Below are 22,140 nucleotides of genomic sequence, written 5' to 3'. Positions count from 1 at the left end.
CAGGTTTGGGAAGGTGATTATATCTCCTTGAATTTATGGACTAAATGTCAAACAGGATCCTCAATACTGGCAGGCCATTGCATTTGTCACAGGGATAAACTACTTGTGCAACACTTTCCAACGCAGAGTGAAGATTAATAATCCCGTGGCAAAATAGATACTGTAAATGTAGGCACTAAACATGTGGCCCAAGTATTTCCCGTGGCCCAATTATTTGACAGAAATAGTGCAAGTATTTACAATAACTGCAAAGATAACATTTGTTCATACAGTTAATTATATATATATATAATATATATATATAGTAGGATACAAATCTAATACATGCAGAAATCAGTAAGCTATTTTACATAAAGTGAAAGTCCTTGACTACAATAAAGCTCCATCTACTTACTATGGCCTTTCCAAGTTCTCTGTGGAAATGTCTTAGCTCAGGGGTGTCAAACTCTATTTCACTGAGGGCTGCATCAGAGTTGTTTGACCTCAGGGGGCCAGAATGGGCATGGCTAGCTTGACGTCACTCGTGTCAGAGGCACATGATGTGGTGGCCCAGGTGGGGATGGGGGGGGGGATCCTCCTGCAGCACTCTGCCACGTGCGACCTTCCAGAGCTCCGTTTTCGCTGGCAGAGAGCTGCAGGAGGCTATTGCAGCTGAAAACGGAGCTCAGGAGGGCTGCACGCTGTCTCCCGAGCTCAGTTTTCGCTGGCAGATGCACCACGGGCTGGTCCTTTGCTGTTTCCATGGTGGCCCTGCGTGCCAGATCTAAGCACCCTGCAGGCCGGATCCACCTGTGGACTTTGAGTTTGACACCCATCTTAGCTGAAACTTATATTTTTCTAGCATTTCTTTAAAAGTTGGCCTTTTGGGATTTTTCTTCCATCAGAAAAAAGGCAACTTCACAAACTGCCCCTACTACATATAGAAAACTACACTTGTAATATTCCCACAGTCTCTTCCACTGACCAGTATGGACAGAAGCCTCTTGTCAGTTAACCCCCCTATCTTTAAACATTATCATACTTTTGGCAGGATAAAAGTAATTGCTCTGAGAACAAAGGGCAGAATAGTGCTCTCCAGCCATTCTAGCTCACCAGCACACAATAATCAAGGCAAAGAATTATAGGATTTATATTCTAACATATTTAGAAAATACCAGCTTCTTAACAAAATGATGTCAATGCAGCATCTTGGCATATCATGAAATCATTCTATTAGAATCTTATGAGAATCTATTAAAAATGGAGCGACTACAATAAGACTTATTTTTTATCAAGTATCTATAGAAGTGTAGCTTCAATTCAGTCCTTTGGCATCTGTAAGTTCTCATCTCAGGTTTGATACCATCAAGCTATATGAATACCCACTCTACTGCAAGGATTAAAGTGCTCACAAGCATGGTTATGGATGCTTCTGATGAAGTTTCCAGTAATGCTCTTTCATAGTAAAAATGGCTTTCCCAATTTTTGGAGGATCATCTCTAGAATTTCAGTCAACCCAGTGGGGTTTGTCATACCCAGATGGTTTTAGTGAGCACCTTAGGACACTGGGTTTTGGGTTTAGGGCATCTGCTCTGGGAAGATCCAGATTTTGAAGATCCAGACAGATGTCTTGGCCAGTGATTGATTTAGAGTAATCTGTGATACCGTCTTCATGAATCTGTTCATTTTCAGAGATTTCTACAGCCATATCTTCTTGGGTGCTCCTTTCTCCTTTCTGCATTCCTTGGGAACCATCGATATCTAGGTCTTTGCTATAATTGGGATCAGTGATTTTTGCCTTCTCAGCGACTTCTAATTTCTCTGCTGGTTTTTCTTCACACGGTTCCATTGGCTTGTAGGATGTTGATGTAATAATGTCATATTTGCATTCTGACTTACATTCAGTATTATTTACTTGGTTTCTTACCACAGCCACCTTTAAAAAAATGTAACAACAACATCAAGTCAGTCATCCATTCCATTTTTTTAGAACTGCAAAAAGGGATGAAATAGAAATTATAGCAGAGGGCTACACCATCTCAAATCTAGCAGGTGAAACTAGGACACAGAGATCCTGATCTATGTTTTTTCTAGTTGAGATTGAACAAATTCCCTCTCCCTCTGTACAATTGGTCCTTGGTTTAGGACTCTTCCTTTGGCTATCTTTTAAAGTTACAACAGTGCTGACTTGTGATCAGTTCTCCTACTTACGAATCTGCAGTCACATGATTGCAATCCAAGTGCTTGGCAATAGTTCGCACTTACAACAGTTGCAGTGTCCTGCATTCATGTGATTGCCATTTGTGACCTTCCCAAATGGCTTTTGATAAGCAAAGTCAACAGAGAAGCTAGCAAGAGCTTGCAACTCATGGTCTCACTTAACGACTATGGGAAAAAAAGGTTGCAAGATTATGTTAAAGTAACCTTGCAATAAACATAATGCTAGTAACTCAGAAGGAATAAAATATTGGGATATCTTACCAGAGATTTCGGAAGCGTAATTTTTCTTTCCTGAAATTTTATAAGGACTACAGTAAGAATGATTACGAAAATAACCAGGGCAACACTTCCAAGACTTATCAATAGTGTAAAGTCTACAAAATTAAAAAAAGACACATGTTATTGTATAAAATTAATGCTGAATACATACTACCACCATATGATATACATTTTCTATATACCTCAAAGAGACAAAAGATATTCAGCAGTTAACTGGTTCTTCTTTCATAAAGCATAATGAACTCATGCAACTCCCTAAAATCACAAATGTCCACTGTCCAAAAAAGTCCAGTGTATTTAAATGGGTCCAATTATAAAATCATTTTATACTGAGGTAGCTATCTAGCTTGACATCATAGCAATGGTAGCTTACCTTTCTCCCCATCTTAAATTATGGTTAGAGAACACCAACAGTTTGAAACACTTCCACGATAATATTTTATACAACTAGGGGAGCTCCAACTTTGGCCAATAGTACAAGTATACAGATATAGTTTCCAACACAGAAATCATGAGAGAAAAAGCTTCATGGAAAGCAAAGACGAAATAGTATCAGTACTGTGTTTTCCCGAAAATAAGACCCTGTCATAAATTTTTTGAACCCTGAAGTAAGTGCTTGGCCTTATTGCCATGCGCTCAAAAGCCCGATTGGGCTTATTATCAGGGGATCTCTTATTTTGGGGGAAACAGGGTAGAAATATTTCACTTGGCCTTAACCCTTGCATTAGTGCTTGGATGTTAAACTGTGCACAAATGTATACAAGTATAAATATTTTGCTTAAAAATGCTACTTAAAAAAAGCTCAGAATAGAATTGCTATAAAACACATTCAAGACTCCCAACATATCTTGACCTTAATATGAGAGACTATCTCTTCTCTCGTTTACTGATTTTAATTAGTTGGCAAATATTAGTTGTTTCTGAATCTCTACATTGCTTAATGCAACATTAGAAACTTTGTAAATGCCATTATTTCCCTGAAAATAAGACCAGGTCTTATATTAATTTTTGCCCCAAAAGACGCATTAGGATTTATTTTCCAGTTAGCTCTTATTTTCAGGGAAATACGGTACTAAAATGTATCTGTCTGGCTGACAGTCTTAACTGGGATTTATTTTGGGGGTAGGATTTATGTTACAAGCATCCAGAAAAATCATGCTATGGCTTATTTTCCAGTTAGGTCTTATTTTTGGGGAAACATGGTACAGGTAATACCTGTGTTACGAACATCCCATTAGCGAACATTTGAAGTTATGGGATAAAAACCTCCTAGCATTTATGAACAAGTCCTGAAACTACAAATCTTGCAGCACCATGGCAATAATTCGCCCTTACGAACAACCGGAGAGGCTCTGCAACATTTGTCCCGCACATTGCCGGCCATAATGGAGCTTCAGAGGGGCAGATCTGCCCCTCGATGCTCTGTTTGGGCCTCCAGAGTCCTTGCCTAGCAGGTTGCAGGCCGAAATGGAGCTTTGAAGGGACGGACACTCTGTTCAGGCCTCCAGAGGCCTTCCCCAGCAGGTTGCAGGCTGAAATGGAGCTTCGGAGGGGCGGATCCCCCCCCTCCGAAGTTCCATTTTGACTTGCGATGTGCTGGGCGAGGCCTCCAGAGGCCCGAGCGGAGTGTCAGAGAGGTGGATCCACCACCTCTGAAGCTCCATTTTGGCCTACAATGTGCTAGGTGTGGCCTCTGGAGGTTTGGAGAATCAGAGGAGCAGATCCGCTCATCTGCAGCTCCATTTTGGCCTGCAACATGCTAGACAAGGGCTCCGGTGGCTCAAACTGAGCTGCAGAGGGGGTGCACGTGGCTGAGAGGCTGGAGAGAAGACTGCTTGCTAGATCTTCACAAGGTAAGTGACCTGGTGCGACAGGTTGGGTGGGAGGGGGGAAAGCAAATGTGGGGAGCATGAGGTATTTCAGTGGATCGGGTAAGCCTTGGCTGGTCTTAGGCAAATGGCCTGTTCCATCACTAGGTCCCGCATGGCCTTCCCCACCCTGAAATACCTCATGTGCACTTAACAAGCCTTGCATTCGCTTATCGAATGTGTGGGCAAAAGAGGGAGTGATCTTGTTCAAGGTACGAGATTCACTCCCATGAATCCTCAGGTTAAAATCACATGGGCAGGCTCCATTATATTTGTAACTCGAGGACTACCTGTAATTGCAGCATCAACTACAGATGCACTTTGGTAAATATTCCTGCTATGATTATACCAATAAATCCATAGTATTTCAACATGTTAATGTATCCTTCAAGAGTTTTCAGTAAGACTGTGATGCAGTTGTTTTTAAGCTAGAATGCACTTTCCATGCATAATTTTTTTCAGCCTAAAATTCTCTGAAACTCTTGGTCCAATAGGCTTAGAAAAATTATAGACATATTTATTTTAAAAAAAGAATCATATTTCCCAGATTTATGAATGAACAGAATTGCCTACATTTGGGACCACTAAAATGGCATTTATTAATTGCAACTTCAACAGTCAGTATGACAAATCATATAACATATTCATTCTTTCGTAAAAAGATATCACTTTAACACCAACTGAGAAAACTAACAATTTGGAAAGGTGCAGAATTTGCATTGTTTGTCAAGAGTTAAAATTTGAATAGCCTTCCTCTCTTTTTTAATGGCTTTTGATGAACAAAAAATGGGGAAGAAAAAAATATGCTACAATCCAGTTGGAAATGCCACCTAACTTCTCACTGTTCCAAACTATACATTTGGATTCTCTAGCACATACTTTTAAAAGCACAATCCTTTATAAAATTTGGTAGGGAAGAAGCTCCACTGATCACAATGATGCATAATTCAAAGTACACAAAGAGGTTCAACCTAGCCACACACTATATGCAAATTTCAACATTTTAAAATGACATATATTAAATCTATGACCTCACAATAATGGTTCTTTTCTCTCATTACCAGTTGGAATTTATAAGCAAAAAAGAAGAAATCAGAGGAGAGGGAAGGCAAGGAGACAGGAGGGGAGGGGAGGGGAGGGGAGGGGAGGGGAGGGGAGGGGAAGGGAAGGGAAGGGAAGGGAAGGGAAGGGAAGGGAAGGGAAGGGAAGGGAAGGGAAGGAAAGGAAAGGAAAGGAAAGGAAAGGAAAGGAAAGGAAAGGAAAGGAAAGGAAAGGAAAGGAAAAGAAAAGAAAAGAAAAGAAAAGAAAAGAAAAGAAAAGAAAAGAAAAGAAAAGAAAAGAAAAGAAAGGAAAGGAAAGGAAAGGAAAATTCAACTTCTGCTTTTTTGTTCTCTTCTGCCCCTCTGGATTTTTCAATAAATAATACTTTGCAATACACTCAGAGAAAACCTTTCCCCACAGACATATAAAAAGGAGATGCTAATAGAAATGTGCTGAGCTTCAGGACAGAAATTTTGTACAATTATCTATTTACTGAAGTTTGAAAATCTTTACCTAGGTGGGACTTGGGAGTTGGTGAGATGCATTTTTCTTCTGATTCTTCACCAACCTTTGTTAGTGACGGTGAAAAGATTTGAGTGGAAATACAGTAAGAGGTATCCAAAGAAACAGACAGAGATACATTGCATGTCTCAAGATAGCAGTCGTCTGCGATAAACTCTTGTCGCTATAAAAAAAGTGAAATATATTGCAGTTAGAACTTCCTTTAAGAAACGTAAACATAATAAACAGAAATGTACAAGCCCTATCTGCAAAGAAACCAATTCTTTCTTCAAACCTTTTGAATCTCGTTTTAGTCTAGAATACTCTGCACCATTGCCACCTCAAAAGATTTACTTCCAGAAAACTACCAAACAACCTTTAAAGAGGGCATCGTTTGCAGAACTAGTTCAGAGTTTTTGTTTCCAAACCTGTGAGTTTTGAATTTCATAAGGGTCACATTCAGTCTTGCAAGATTCTGATACTATATCTTTATCATAAAAATAATATTGAACTGCATGATTTTGGTTTCCTAGTGTGGTCTACCTTGAAGGGCTGATAAATGGACACTGGCAGGAGGCATTCTGCCAAAGAAGAGATTATTGATGTCAGGTGTGCTTCCTTCAATATCCAGGAAAGAATGACCCAAGCTCAGTATTTTAAACAGATTAGTACTTTTACTGAATATGAAATGATCGCAACCCAGGTAAAGCTAGAAGTGAGCAAAACGCGCGAAATAGTATCTAGTAAGCTTCTCCCCCCCCCCACCCTGTGTTCATTGATCATCATCCAATCCAAAGGTCTCCCACAAGTCAGGTGGAATCACGTCTGGCAACGTCATTCATCAGGAATGTAGGGCAGTTGGTCAGCCGGCCCCTTTGGAGATTCAGTTTCGTTTCTTGGAAAGACACCTCCTGCATTGGAAAGACACCTCCTGCAATCTTCCCCCCCTTCCCCCCCTTAACTGGTCCCTCTCCCCGTTTCTTATGGCAGCTAAAGCAGGCAAAGCTGAGGCTGACATTCGGCCCCTCTTGCAGAAGATACATTATTCCTAGATAAGAGGAAGGAAAGGAGAGAGAGAAACAGAATATATACAAGAATTATGGTTTATCTGGGTATTTGGTATAGAATTGCTGTACTTTCTTGGGAGCTCGGACATCCCGTTTATTTACCCATTCAGCCTGAGACAAAGGGAAATGTTTCCAGGCTATCAGATATTGGACTTTACCATGGTGTTTCCTAGAGTCTAAGATTTCCTTAACTTCAAAACGTTGCTCCCCCTCTATGAGAATGGGAACTGGAGGTGTTCAGGTTTTAATAAACTAACATGAAATACAGGTTGTATACGTCTCAACGTTTTTGGTAAGTCCAACTCAACTGTTACTGGATTAATCAGTCTAATCACACGAAATGGTCCCACATATTTAGGGCCCAGCTTTTTTGACTTCTGGGTAGTCTGTAAGTATTTAGTAGACAAGTAGACTTTATCGCCCACTTTATAGATGTGAGCTGGGTACCTTTTCTTATCGGCTTGCGCCTTATGGGCCCGGTGTGCCTCATCTAATGCCTTCCGAGTTACTGCCCATGTGCTCTTTAATTGTTCAATCCAATCCATCAAGGAGGGATTCTGGGGATCATCTTGTGGTAGCTCGGGAATGGGTACGAAATCTTGGCCCGATGCGACCTTAAAAGGAGTGAAACCGGTGCTACTGTGTATGGAATTATTATATGCCACTTCTGCAAATGGCAACAAGTCTACCCAATTGTCTTGCTGGTAATTTACGTAACACCTCAGGTATTGTTCTAGAACCCCATTGGTTCTTTCACAGGCCCCATTTGTTTGAGGGTGGTGACTGGAACTCAGTCCCTGGGCGGAGCCTATCAACTTCAAAAACTCCTTCCAGAAACTGGAAGTAAACTGCACACCCCTGTCAGAAATTATTCTTTTTGGAGCTCCATGTAGTCGGTAAATCTGCCGAATAAATAGTTTTGCAAAGGTTTTTGCTGAAGGGATCTTTGAGCAAGGGATGAAATGTACTTGTTTGGAAAACAAATCTGTTACTACCCAAATGACAGTGCAGCCTTCACTCTCTGGTAGGTCCACAATAAAATCCATAGATATTTCTTTCCATGGGGCATTCGGTCTAGCCACACCTTGAAGTAATCCAGGGGGTTTTCCTGGAGGTCTTTTAGCCGAGGCACATACTGGACAGCTAGCCACATATGCCTCTATGTCCTTTTTGAGTGCAGGCCACCAAAATTGCCTCTTAACAAGATGTAGAGTCTTAACAAATGCAAAGTGTCCTGCGGCCTTGGCATCATGGGCATATTTCAATACGGTTATTCTTAATGTGGTCGGAACATACAATTTCGATCCAATCCAAGCTAGTCCGTCACAAAGTGTGCATTCATTCAAGTGGTTCTTAAACCACTCGTCAGTTTCTAGCGCTTCTCGCAATTTTTGGAGTAAATCCCCCGAGAGTTCTGGCTCGGTTTTTGCCTGCGCTCTGGTAGTAGCAGGTGTTGCCAATTGTGTCGAGGGGATCATCGGTTGAACCACCTCCTTCTTTATGCTGTTGTACTGAGGCAATCTAGAAAGTGCGTCCGCCATGAAGTTCTTTCCACCAGGAATGTAACGTAGGGTGAAATTGAAACGATTGAAATGTTGGGCCCAACGAGCCTGTTTTGGTGACAGTTTGCGTGGTGTTTTTAACGCCTCTAAATTCTTGTGATCAGTCCAAACTTCGAAAGGGTGCTTCACTCCTTCTAAAAATTGTCTCCATGTTAACAGCGCCCATCTAACTGCAAAAGCCTCCTTCTCCCATATGGCCCATCTCCTTTCCGTTTCTGATAGTTTACGGGACGTGTAGGCACAGGGTTGTAATACCCCCCTTTTCATTCTTTTGCAAGAGTATTGCTCCTACAGCTACGTCACTGGCATCAGCTTGTAGTACAAAAGGTTGTTCCATGTCTGGGTGTTTGAGCACTGGTTCAGCCGCAAACAGCCGTTTCACTGTTTTTTTTGACAGTCCATAGTCCATTCCAGTGGTTTCGAGGGTTTGAGCTTTACTTCCCCTTTTGTTTTTAGCAAGTCTGTAATTGGTAGTGCAATTTTAGCAAACGAGGGGATAAATTGTCTATAAGTTAGCAAACCCCAAGAAGCTCTGTAACTGTTTACGGGTGCGTGGTGCGGCCCATTCCAACACTGCCCGAACCTTTTCAGGGTCCATCTCTATTCCCTCATGCGATATACGATATCCAAGATAGTCGATTTTGTCTTGGTGGAATTCACATTTAGAAAGTTTTGCATAGAGTTCAGCAGCTCTGAGTTTCTTCAAGACCGTCCGCACCAATTTTACATGGTCGGCCATGTTGTCAGAACAGATCAGAATGTCATCCAAGTAAACCAACACCCCCTTATACAGGTGCTCATGCAATACTTCGTTGATCAACTGCATGAATACAGCAGGGGCTCCCTGTAGTCCAAAAGGGAGCACTCTGAACTGGAAGCATCCCAGTGGGCAATTAAATGCTGTTTTCCATTCATCCCCCTCTTTTATTCTCACTCGGTAGTATGCCTCTCTTAAATCAAGTTTGGTGAAAATTTTTCCCTTCCCTAAATGGGCTAACATGTCTTTCATAAGTGGGAGGGGGTAGACATTTTCTACGCAAATAGCATTGATATTTCTATAATCGACCACCAAACGAAAGGATCCATCTTTCTTTTCGTGGAACATTACTGGCGCTGCCACCTTGGGTTTGGCTCGTTTGATGAATCCCCGTTCTAGGTTCTTGTCAATAAAATTTCGCAATTCCCCCAATTCTCGAGGTGTCATGGGGTAAATTTTTGGTTTGGGAACCTTCACCCCAGGGAGTATTTCAATGGTGCAGTCGGTAGCCCTGTGGGGAGGCAGAGCATCCGATGCCTTTTCGCTAAAGACTTCCTTGAGATCCCAATATTCCTTTGGAATCTTCTCTTCTCTCTCAATATAGTCAATGGCTACTGCCGCCCTTTCTGGTTTTATGTCGTCCCTCAAGGGGGGGCCTTCCTTCTCCGGATTCGGTTCTGCCGTGCGGATGCGCAGGACCCCCGTCTTCCAATTCACCCGTGGGTTCCATTTTCGAAGCCAGTGTAGTCCTAGAATGAGGGGTCTCTCCATGCCAGGGGCCACAATAAATCTGAGATTCTCTACATGATTCCCCAACTGCAATTCAAGGGGTTCGGTCATAAAACTAGCTGGGCCCCCTCCTGCAATCGACCCGTCTAATTGACAGAATGCAATGGGTCTTTTTAAGGTTTTTAGTCTTACACCCATTTCCTCCACCACCTTGGGGCTAATTATGCACCTAGTACACCCCGAGTCCAATATGGCTAACATTTGCGCATGGACCCCTGTGGATGGCACCCTTACTTCTATGGGGATGAGCAAGGGTTCTTCCATGTGATTCACCCGATCGTCGGTGTCGGAGTCCGTCTCGCTGTCGTCATCGTGGGTCGGAGTTCCCAACTCACCCTGATGTCGGGGAGCGAACTTAACGACTTCTTCTTTTAGGGCAGTGCCGCGGGTCTTGGCGGGTATTTTGTCGCCTTTCTTCGGCCCAGCCCCGGCAGCTTTTGGCAGTGGCTTGGAGAAGCATTCGGCAGCCTGGTGTCCTTCCTTCCCACATTTGAAACAGGTGAAGGGCTTTGACTTGGGTTTGAATTTGGCCTTCCCACCAGCCATCTTTGGTGCCCCCTTACGGTGGAAGGAAGATGACTGGTCCCCCATACGCCCTCCTCGGAGTTGGCTCCGTCTCAGTTCGATCTCCACATCCTCAGCTACTATGTACCATCTCTGCAAATCTTCGGGGACCCCCATACTTCTACAGTCTCGATATATCTCTTCATTCAACCCATCTTTGAAACTCTCCAAAAGAGCCATTTCTGACCAGCCTGTCATATAGGGTGCCAGTTCACGAAACTCTTGGATATACTCTGCCACCGGTCTCCGGCCCTGCTGGATGCTCTTCATCCTGAGTCTCGCCTTTCGTTCAGCTAAGTGGTTTTCAAAACGCCTCCTAAGGGCCCCCATGAACTGGTTGTAATTTCTCAGCAAGAGGGAGTTGTTATTGTGGAGAACCACCATCCACTCAGCGGCTACTCCCTCTAAGGCGTTCGTGACACTTCTCACTCTGGCAGCATCTGATACGTAGTCCTCCCCCCAATCCTGCATGTGGTTCCACACTTGGGTCAGGAAAAATCCCAAGGTTTTCGGATTTCCATCATACTTCCCAGGTGGGGGGGGATTTTTGGCTTTTTACGTCTGCGAGGGGGGTCCTGCAAGGCTGGGGTTCTCTGGCTGGCTGCATCTCTCCCTTGAGCTGCCAAAGCCTGGGATGTTTCTTCCTCAAAATCTTCTTCTCCCCCACAGGCTGTCTCTTCTGGCTCCCCCCTGGGGCCTTCTCCCCCCTTCTCCACAGGAATCCTAAAAGACTCCCGGTTTTTTCTGCTTTCTTCCACATCACGGATAAGTTGCAAGGCTTGTTCCATCATGAGACGTTCCTTTTGCTCCTGCATCCACACTGCCTCTTTCTTACGGGGTCTGGAAGTAGTCACTCCCCGGGGGTTCTCCCCCCAGTTCGGTAGCCTCCCCACTCCTTTCGACCATCTGGCTTCTTCAGGCTCTAATCGGAGTTTTTCCAACCATTCCACATTCTCTTTCTCCGCTTGGAGGGCGGCTGCAGTTGAACTCGCTGCCCCCATCTGTTCTCCGTCACTCTCTCGATCTGACATAATTTGGATTTACAGTCCCCGCGGGTTTTGTCCGGGATGACTGGATGTGACTTCCAGCTTAATGTCAGGTGTGCTTCCTTCAATATCCAGGAAAGAATGACCCAAGCTCAGTATTTTAAAGAGATTAGTACTTTTACTGAATATGAAATGATCGCAACCCAGGTAAAGCTGGAAGTGAGCAAAACGCGCGAAATAGCATCTAGTAAGCTTCTCCCCCCCCGCCCCCGTGTTCATTGATCATCATCCAATCCAAAGGTCTCCCACAGGTCAGGTGGAATCACGTCTGGCAACGTCATTCATCAGGAATGTAGGGCAGTTGGTCAGCCGGCCCCTTTGGAGATTCAGTTTCGTTTCTTGGAAAGACACCTCCTGCATTGGAAAGACACCTCCTGCAATCTTCCCCCCCTTCATTGGTCCCTCCCCCCGTTTCTTATGGCAGCTGAAGCAGGCAAAGCTGAGGCTGACAATTGGTGACATACTGCCTCATCTGCCATTCTCTACTCTGCTACCACCAATGTCAGAGATAGCAGGAGCAGCCACCACTAAGTTCACAAGGTTTAACAACTTTTTTGAATACAGCATCTAAGGCACAAATATTATGAAGAAAAACTAGAGACATAAAATATACCTCTTTGGGGTTTCCAGTTTTCCAAATGAACAATTTGTAGGTGAATTCCTCAATCAGGTCATATGGAAATAAGGGTGGTTCAATGTTGACTACTATGTTCTGATTATCAATGGAAAGATTGAACTTCGGAGGTCCTATTTGGCCTGAAAGAGTTGCAAACTTTTCTATTAGTATCGAATTTTTGACAACACAACACAACACAACACAACACAACATTCTAATAAAATGCTTATTTATACAAGAAATAGAATGCAATGATGTAAGTCACTTTCTGGGAACAATAGGTAGGAAATGCAATCAAGAGACCACTTTTACAAACTTGATGAATACGTCCAAACTCAAAATCTCGTCTGCCTTATGAAAACTTGGAGAGTGCAAGAACGTTTTTGGGATAACATGCTTCTGATCATTCCAGTTAATCCCATGGTGATGCTGTCTGTACCCCATCTTGGAGTAAAGTAAAAGTAACAAAGCAAGGAGGAGCCAATGTGCACCTCTTTCTCAGGAGAAGAGAACTAGCCCGACTTGAAGGACTGTGGGGTCATTGGTGCCCTTTGAGTTTGGTTGTTTTCTTGCAAACATTTCATTACCAAACTAGGTGGTATCAAGACAGCACCAAGAACCCCACAGGTCAATTCTGAGCTACAAATATTCTTTTCTATTGCGCCTTAAAGGAGCTACATAGCCACTATTTCTTACTGAAAGAGGAAAGTGACTCTGTTCCCACAACTGCAGAAGATGTAGGAAATATATTAGTTTTGGCCTGAATAGAATTTCTTCTTAACTCCTAAGGTCAAATCCACAGAAACGTCTTGCCCTAGATTAAGGATGCTATCACCTGTAATTCACAATCCACCTGAGGCTGTCTGAAGATAGCTTTGGGTGCTCCCTTTAGGAAGTGATGTTTTCTTTTTTAAGTTACATCCAGATGCTGCAGGTGAGCAATATAGGGCATAATAAAGGGTGGGGGAAGAATTTGGCAATGGCTTACAACCTGAACATTAAAAAAAGACTTGATTTTGACTGCTTCAGAGCAAGCTATCACAAAACATAAAGATACGTGAAAGAACAACTTTGACAAAAGAAAGTAATAGTAATAATTAAGTAATAAATAAATAAATAAGTAATAAATAGTAATTTGGGTGCAATACCAAAGCAACTAGAGTACCATTTGAATACTATCAGTATTGATAAAATAACCATAAATCAATTACAAAAGGAAGCTCATAAATCAATTGCAAAAGGAAGTTTGATGGTGTTAAAGTATTGTCACAGGATATAAACTTTTTCAAGTAAAGCTGCCTTTTGCAACTGATTTATGGTGATTTTGTCAATACTGATGGTATTCAAGTGATACTCCAGTTGCCTTGGTATTGCACCCAAGGTGCCTATTACTATGGCTGTCTAGCCTATGAAAGAGGATTTACAGGAAACATGATAACAGTCTTCCAGTACAGGTCAGGCTATCATAGAGAAGAGGGAACTGATTTATTCTCCAAAGCACTAAAGGGAGGGACAAGAAGTAATGGGAAAAGCTTGTAAAAGAGAGATCCAATCTAGGAGAAATTTTCTGACAGTGAGAACAATTAATCAATGTATTCCACTGATTGATTGTTCTCACTGTCACAAAATTTTCTCCTAGCTTGTCTCCTGGAGTTGTGGTACTCCATCACTGGAGGTTTTCAGAAAAAGACTAGACAACCATTTGACGGAGATGATATAAGGTCTCCTGCCTTGAGCAAGGGATTAGACTTAAACATTTCTGAAGTTCCTTCCAACCCTATAATTATATGTTCTAAACAATATCTGTCTATCCCAGGGAAGGATTTGATAGGTGGACAAAAATGCCAAATGCAATCTAAACATCTGGCTGACTATATGATGAACCATAATGATCATGTTGAAGAGAACAGAGAAGATGGACTGAAATTACATGTCAGTGCTAGCAATCTCTTGGCCCCAGATGCTCCTGCCAGTTACGGCTGGAACTTCTCCTATCTAGAACCCTCAGAACATAGGTATCTACTGGGAGGAGACATGTGATGAACTGTGCATCACGATTTATCTCTCACATAAGGACAGAGATTGTGCTGTGGTGTCAAGACCCATGTTTCATCATTCTGGCATCATCTTGATTGGCAATCTGGTAATGAGCTTTGCTATCCTACCAACATGACTGGAAGATACCATGTTGACAAAGGCTTTTAAAAATTTGTAATGTTAATGAGATCTTCACATTTGGTGTGAAAAACCAGTTGCTGGTTTTTATAAAGTATAGAGACAACAAAAACACTTTAATATTTAACTTCTAAAAAGTGGTAAATCCTTTTTATCTAAGCCTTATATATGAATGTTCACTTACCATCCCTGAGAACATCAAATTTTTGTTCAATATACTTAGATTGGTGTTTTCCAGAAAGAGCTTTCACTCCTACCCAGAAAGTTTCACAGTTATCAATCTTGTTGGTAAGATCACAATAGTATTGTGTTATGTTTATGCAAGTATTAACTTCCTTAACATCACCAGTGCTACCGAAAATGGGAGAAAAAAAAAAGTCAGTTTATAGTCAAACTATTTTTAAAAAGTAACAAGAAAATCTGTGACTGTTGGTTCTGCTGATTTACTGGACAACAAAATCAGTGACAAAAACTGAGGAAAGCATTATAAAACTAAATGCAAAGTTCTAAATCAAAATAGTCTTACCTATAGCACGTGATCTGCACCGTAAACAGAGGTTTTAAGGATGGACTTTCATAATCCCAATATACAGAGATATTGTCATTATATGATATTACAGTAACATTGTTTGGAGGAGGAACTAAAAAAAATAATAATACAGATTTTAGTGAAGTGTTAAAACGGTTATAAAGATGCTATCAGTATCTATCTTCTTTTACTGGGCAAGATTTTGAGATTCATCCTAGAAGAAACAGATGGTCTAAACTCCTTTCAGGCAGGAATTAGGCCCAAATATAGGACAGAAACATGTAGGACCTTGATTCATGACCTCTGCTGGGCCCTGGATATCTCAGCAGTGTTTGATACTGCAGACCCTGGCTGTGGAGTTTGGGACCACTACAATACAATAATTCTGCTCTTTCCACAGCATAACGGCATCAGTCAATATGAGCATGTTGGGAAAGAAATGTCAAGCTCATGGTTCTTTCAGTGACAAAGCTCTCTCATAGATAACCGCAAGAGGTTATTTATTACTTTGGTGAAGCACCGTCAGTATTGCTAATAATGCTCAACTATATGTCACCGTTTCAGGCCAGATCACATCAAACATACTGTAGTGGTTTTGACGCAGTAGCTTGAGGCTTGTGAGGGATTGTATGGGTTCAAACATGAGCAGATTGAACAGGCATCATCCTGATCTCCAGGCTGACTCCGGATGAGGGTTTTATTCCCTTTGAAGGAACACATTTTGAGGAACTGGGATGCCCTTGCAAAACTGACTCACACGCTTTTTGCCCCAAAGTTAAGACTACTGCAATGTGCTCTAAAATTGCCTTTGAAGATGACTTGGCAGCTGCAGTTGGTTCAAAATGCATGCTTTGGCTATTAATGAGAGGAGTCGGTTCACCTAATACCCCTACCCTGAACTTCCTGCACTATTGACTATTAATCTTCCATAGTCAATTCAAGGAATTGATTTCCAATGTTAACGCTCTATATGGCTTAGTATCCATTTACTTACTTAAATAGAAATACAGTCCATTTACTTCACCTGTTTCAAAGTGGGGTGATACGAAAACACCGTTACGAATAAATAAATAAATAAGTTGCAAAAGGTTAGTTGTATGTGCAGAAGTACTTATTACTGCAGCTTCCCATCTAATTGGAAGATACATGATTCTGAATTCCAAAGTCAGTTCTCTGATTAACAGAATTCTGCAGCATGAAGGGAACACGGCCGTCTCAAGTGGCCACCGCGCTTACTGGGTGGGAACTAAGAAAGGAACTCTCCAAATTTCTGTTTGATACTAAAGAGAAACTTCCTCTTGTTTTGGAATCCACAAGTTATGTTTTTACTCATGTTGTGCAATGAAGTTGCCACTCTCCATGCTTTTTTGTTCAACACACACACACAGCTTTTCAGTTAGCAAACATCTTCACAAATGGATCTAGGAGAAAACTGTCCAGATTGAGCTTCTCCCACTGAAATGTATTTTGAAAATGCTACCTTGTATTCTATTTTAGGCATGCATAAGATAAAATACATCTAAAATATCCTAACTTTGCAGAACAGTGTTTGGGGATGTGCTATCCAATAGTTTATTTTTCATGGTTGTAAACAAGAAGTCTTCTTTCTGCTTGTTGTTTTCAGGAGAGGAGAACCTGCAGTCCTCCAGGTACTGCTGAACTACATTAGTGTTCCTCACTGTTAGCAGTGCTAACCAGTGTTGCTAAGAGCTGTCATTCAATAACAGCTTGCAGTTTCCTCATTCTTGAGACAAAGGAAAAAAGGGGGAGGGGGGAAGAGAAAAATAATTAGAGCAAGGCGAGATTTGTGCATAGCAAATATTATATTTCATAAAATATCAAGACTCCCTTTTTAAGAGATTTCCAGAACTGACATTAAAAAAGGGACTGGTATTCTGATCCCACCAGTATTTAACAGAAATATGTCTAACAATGCCAAAGCTCTATGTTTAAGAAAAGATGTTCTTGATTAATACGATCATTTTAGCATTTAATTCACTTCGATGTTGCAACCTTCTGCTCCCCATTCTTCAAAATAGCATCAACATGTCTGAATTATTCATCATGGTACGTGTTACTGGAAGTTGGGGAGTGATCTCATTTTCAGCAGAACAGCCTACATGCCCTGTTAATTAATACCTGGATATTATAATGAGTACCACAGAACTGCTAAAATAGATAAGAATATGTATGTGTAGAAAGTGTTTCATTAGAATTCCAATCTGATAGCTGAGTGCTTCCAAGTCCGTCTCTTCTACTACCATTTAGCCTGGGTAGAAATATTATTTGGAAAACAAATTGGAAAAAAACGTGTGGCAAGAAAGAGATTAAACTCATTGTCTTGGCCCAGACAATATTAACTAATTTTTATGAAGAAGCCATACAAATTTTGTATCCTAGCCTGCAAAATCTGCAATGAACAAGATGTATTTCGCTCTTACAGTCTGGGTCTTCAATTGCACATTGAACGTAGGTAGGCCTCCTAGATGCAGAAAATCACCTGATAGAGACAAAATGAAATGCCATTTGGGGGAAAAAATGCCACTTAAAAAAACTATGATTGTTCTGAAGGCAGGTTTCAGTAATTATGCTCACCATGGTGAGGACTGCACTCCTTGAAATTGCTGAGGCCAGCAGTTACTACTCTACATTTTTGCAACTATCTTCAACTTCTTCAAAAGTTCAACCTGGGGTTTTGTTTGGCTGCTGTGCTGCTGAGATATTGAAAGATACCAACAAACACCTAACTATTTTGCTTTGAAGCAGGAGAAGCAAAGAGAGGAGAGCTGCACACTGTTTGCTGAACATGTCTGCTCTAGGCAATAAGACCATGCATTATTAACATCATTAGAGAGCCCGCTTGTATAGAATAAGCTTACCTCCTTTGGGTGACCACCATTATATTCAGGGCCCAGATGACCTGTGCTAGTTAGTTGTGACCTATCACAGTCACTTACCACTAGCCCTCCCTTTTTAAATTCTTCCTCCAATTTGCTCTAACTGAATCACAGGTAATGCTCGACATACAAACATTCATTTAGTGATTGTTCAAACTTACAATGGCATAGAAAAAAGTGACTTATGACTTTTTTCCACTTATGACCATTGCAGCATCCCCATGGTCCAAATTTGGATGCTTAACAATTGGCATATATTTATGATGTTGCAGTGTCCCATGGTCACGGTCAACCTTTTACAACCTTCTGACAAACAAAATCAATGGAGAAACCAGATTCACTTAAACAACTGTGTTACTAACTTAACCTCTGCAGTGATTCGCTTAACAACTGTGGCAAGAAAAGCCATAAAATGGGGCAAAATCCACTTAACAACTGTCTTGCTTAGCAACAGAAATTTTGGGTTCAAATGAAGTCGTACATCAAGGATTACCTGTATGTCATTCAGGGATGACAAATTGTCCAGAGTTTGTCTGTATAAAATACAACAGAGACAGCAATACAATCCAGATATCTGTAAATGGAATTCCCTTAAACCATTTCTTTCTATGAAGACAACTATACTACTGAAATGCACTCAGTTGTACTGTAGACAGTGAAATGTCTTCTGAAATGCACACAGTTGCAGACAAATCCACCTCAGTATTAACACAAAGTCATCTTGCCTCCATTTACAGAGTGTCATCAAACAGGGAGGCTGTTTCCAACTTTCTGTGTTTACAAGATCACTGACAAAATTTATGCTGGGACTTTTGTAATTAATGTCTTAGAACAAGCCAGGCTCTTAAGCATGATTCTCATTCCTGTGGCTACACTCAGCATGACAAGCTCATTGAAAGGAAAGCAGGAATTACTGAAAACTTACTTAACTTCAGAAACGCCTTATTTATAGCAACAAGAAGCTGCTTGCTGGCAAATAATAAACAGCCACCCTGCACAGAGAAATAATTTTAACTGTTCTTTACTTCCTTATTTGAAGGAAAAAACCCACTAACACTGCTATAGTATGATGAAGGAGAAATGGCTATATCCCACCTTAACCATGAAAGCCATCTGGGTGAGTGTGAGCCAGACTCTCTCAGACCAACCCACCTGGCAGGATTGTTGTTCTGGGGAAAAGAGGAGGGAGGAAGGTGTGTTAAATAGGTTTGTCACCTTGAATTATTTCAAGGTGATGAACCTTGAAATAAAACACTAAATACTACATACTAAAAGTGGGATACAAATAAATAAATTGGCAAAATGCTTCACTCAGGAATATCTTATAAAAGCAGTATCTTTCAAATATTTTTTTTTAAAAAACAAATGAACAGTTAAAAGTTTTCAACAAGTTATATGTTGAAAGCATATGCCACTGGAGAAGTTAGCAAAAATGTTCAAAGATAAATCAGCGAAATGTTGGAAATGTCACCAACTACCAGGATCTTATTATCATATGTGGTGGACATGCTCTGAAGCAAAAAAATATTGGAATAAAATTAAAATCTGGCTGGAAGAAATGATACAAATACGTACTGAATTCAAACCAGAGTTGTTTCTCTTGGGTATCCTACCTGACAAAATTAAAAAGGAATATATTTATTGGATTATAGATGTAATAACAGCTGCAAGAATTGTCTATGCTCAAAATTTGAAATTAGAGAAAATACCTTCGGAAGATGAAGTAATAAGAAAGATCTTAGATTGCGCTGAAATGAATCGATTAACTTTATTGATTAAAAATAGGGAAGAATCAGAATACTTTAAAATTTGGAATTATTTTTATTCTTGGTTGCAAAAGAGATATAAATGATTAATTTTATAAATATCTATAAATAACCTGATAGTAGGAATATGATTATACTAATGAATTTGTACAGTGGTTTTGAAGACGACTAAGACAGAAGAAACTGTTGGAACAAGAAGAATAAAATGAACTGAAGAATTCAACACCGAGATGTCACAGGGGAGGACTGATTGATGTTTTAAATGTTTGTTTTTTAAAAAATAATGAAAAACTTTATAAAAAAAAGTTGAAAAAAAATCTAAAAGTTCCTATGCATCTTATTGGGTGAAAAAAAGTATCTAAAACCTAAAAGAGCGTTTCTTGCAGCCTTCCCCAGCCTAATGCTTTTTCTTGAACTGGTTTTGAACTCCCAAAGACCCCAGCCATCAAGCTGGAAAAATGGCTCTATTTTACTGATAAGTCCCTCTTTAGTGACAATTCTATTTTGCATGTTAAGGCTTCTCACGAGTGCTCTAGCAGCCTTCCCACCAGTTGCCATTGCCAAACAACAACAAAAAAAAACCACATGACAATTACTGAAAGTACTTTCCACTATAGTTCCACTTTGATACGATAAGCATCATTTTTCTTTCTGTAAAAATAATTTTATATAGGATCATTTTAATATCTGGCTAACTTCACAGTTACTTAACAACATCAAATAAAAGCACCTTATAACAGTAGCAGTACCACCAGCTGGGCAGAATATAGGTGGATGCCAAGATGGTGAACATACCAGGATCACTCTGTCTACTCCTGATCAATCAACTTTTATTCCTGCTCAAAGTTGAACCTAGTAAAAAGATATCGTAAACCTGAGCACAACTCATGGTGACTTTTACTGTAGTTGTATGCACTAACACTATGATTTGCTCTTGTTTTCTTCCAAGATTTTTTAAAAAATTTTCCTGTGTAATCTACAGCCTTGGGATATTCTGTAGCCTTCCATTTAAGTATGAACCACAACAAAAGTCTCTTTATCTTTTTTAAAAACCGAATTAAGATCAACCATGACAAATATGTAAGTGAGGTTTTGGTGAACTATGATTCATCTTCACTCTAGTACAGATCTGAGAAATGGCAAGACAAGGGTGATGCCAACCTAACACCAGGATATGTTCAGATAATTCAACCTGGCATGAATAAAACAATGCCCCACTATGGTTTATTCACTGTCTCCTATATGTGTTAACAGCCACTATGTGTGTTAGGAAAACCTGGATTATTTATACTAGTGTTTGAAGTCTGGAGGATGTATGTGGATATTACTCATGATGTCATAGTTATGGTTTTTAAAATGATTTATTAATATTCTATATATACTTGACTGTACTCTGAGTTTTTGTAAGCCTCTCAGTTTTGGCTTTTTGATTCACATTCGTAAATAAATAATAAACAGGAGCCAAAAAGAAAATGGAATTAACCCATGAGTTTGATCATGTTTTAGTAGGAGTTAAAAAACACCAAGAGGAAAACTGGGAGGAAATCATCCCTCAATGCTGGTCCCTTACTGCAGGAAGAAGCCAAGGAAAATAAACAAAAGCTAAAGTAAACTCCCAAGGGAAAACCGAAATAACAGTTTTTTTTAAGAACTGGAGAACAAGACCTCGCTCCTCGAAAACCAAAGAAAAGGGGGGTTTCTAAACAGTGGGTGCAGCCTCTTTTTGTCGATGTTGTTATTTTGAACGCGTCGATTAGATCCAGAATCTCAAATAGAGATTAGATTCCCCTCCTCCCCCCCAAGGACTCTTGGTAAGGCTGTATTTTCCCACGAAGGACGGCGTGGGGAGGTGGAAGTAGACAGAAAAAGAGCGAATGACCGGAAAGAAACCCGAATGGGTTCCAAGCTAGAACCCAGACACGGACCGGACCAACCAGATCTCAATATAGGCTTCTTCTGGCGGGGGGATCTTTCTTCCCCACCCTGCCCGCTTTCACCTCCTGGTGTAACTCTTGATCTCCGCCTTACCTTCCGTCTGCGGTTCCCGGGTGTTAAACCCGCTGCAATGGCTCCAGCCTAAAAGCGGCAGGACGAGGCAGGGCCACACGATCCTCATTTTCCTGCACGTCTGGCTCGGGGCGCGCCCCTCTTTCGGTCTACGGCTCGAAGAGCAGGGGGAGGCAGCCTCCCGCGCTTCCGCAATCAGAACCGCGGCCTGGAGCTGTTTCCCCAGCCTTAGACGAGCTCCACCTAGCTGGCGCCTTCCAAGAAGGGGTGGGGCAATTGCTGGACTTTTTGCCAGAGAATGCCCGCTAATTGGAACCGGCTACGGGAAAAGGGAGGAGCGGGAGGGTGGAATTTGACTTGTAATTTATTGGTCGGGGGAATAAAAGGGTTGTAAACTACTTTTTCTGTTTGGGGTTCTTAGCGGTAAAAGCTTTGTAAGTTGGGCCTAGATATTGCCCGCTTTGAGTTTTCTTATTT

General features: G+C 41.1%; 1 protein-coding gene across 1 annotated transcript; it reads right to left on the bottom strand.

Moving 5' to 3' along the window:
- Window positions 1-1,197: 1,197 nt before the first annotated feature.
- On the bottom strand, window positions 1,198-21,840 carry IFNGR1 (interferon gamma receptor 1). The gene is made up of 7 exons (XM_070952279.1): window positions 21,685-21,840; window positions 14,991-15,105; window positions 14,649-14,815; window positions 12,287-12,429; window positions 5,901-6,072; window positions 2,461-2,573; window positions 1,198-1,915 (listed from the first exon to the last, which is right to left on the bottom strand). The coding sequence occupies exons 1-7, from the start codon at window positions 21,770-21,772 to the stop codon at window positions 1,487-1,489; spliced, it is 1,227 nt and encodes a 408-aa protein (XP_070808380.1). The 5' UTR covers window positions 21,773-21,840; the 3' UTR covers window positions 1,198-1,486.
- Window positions 21,841-22,140: the final 300 nt, after the last annotated feature.

Source organism: Pituophis catenifer, unplaced genomic scaffold (genome assembly GCF_029215685.1).
Source record: "Pituophis catenifer annectens isolate HBS135680 unplaced genomic scaffold, rPitCat1.0.hap2 SCAF_1, whole genome shotgun sequence".
Taxonomy (NCBI): Eukaryota; Metazoa; Chordata; class Lepidosauria; order Squamata; family Colubridae; genus Pituophis; species Pituophis catenifer.
Note: the sequence above shows the minus strand (reverse complement) of the source record. Positions and strands in the feature narration are given on the sequence as shown.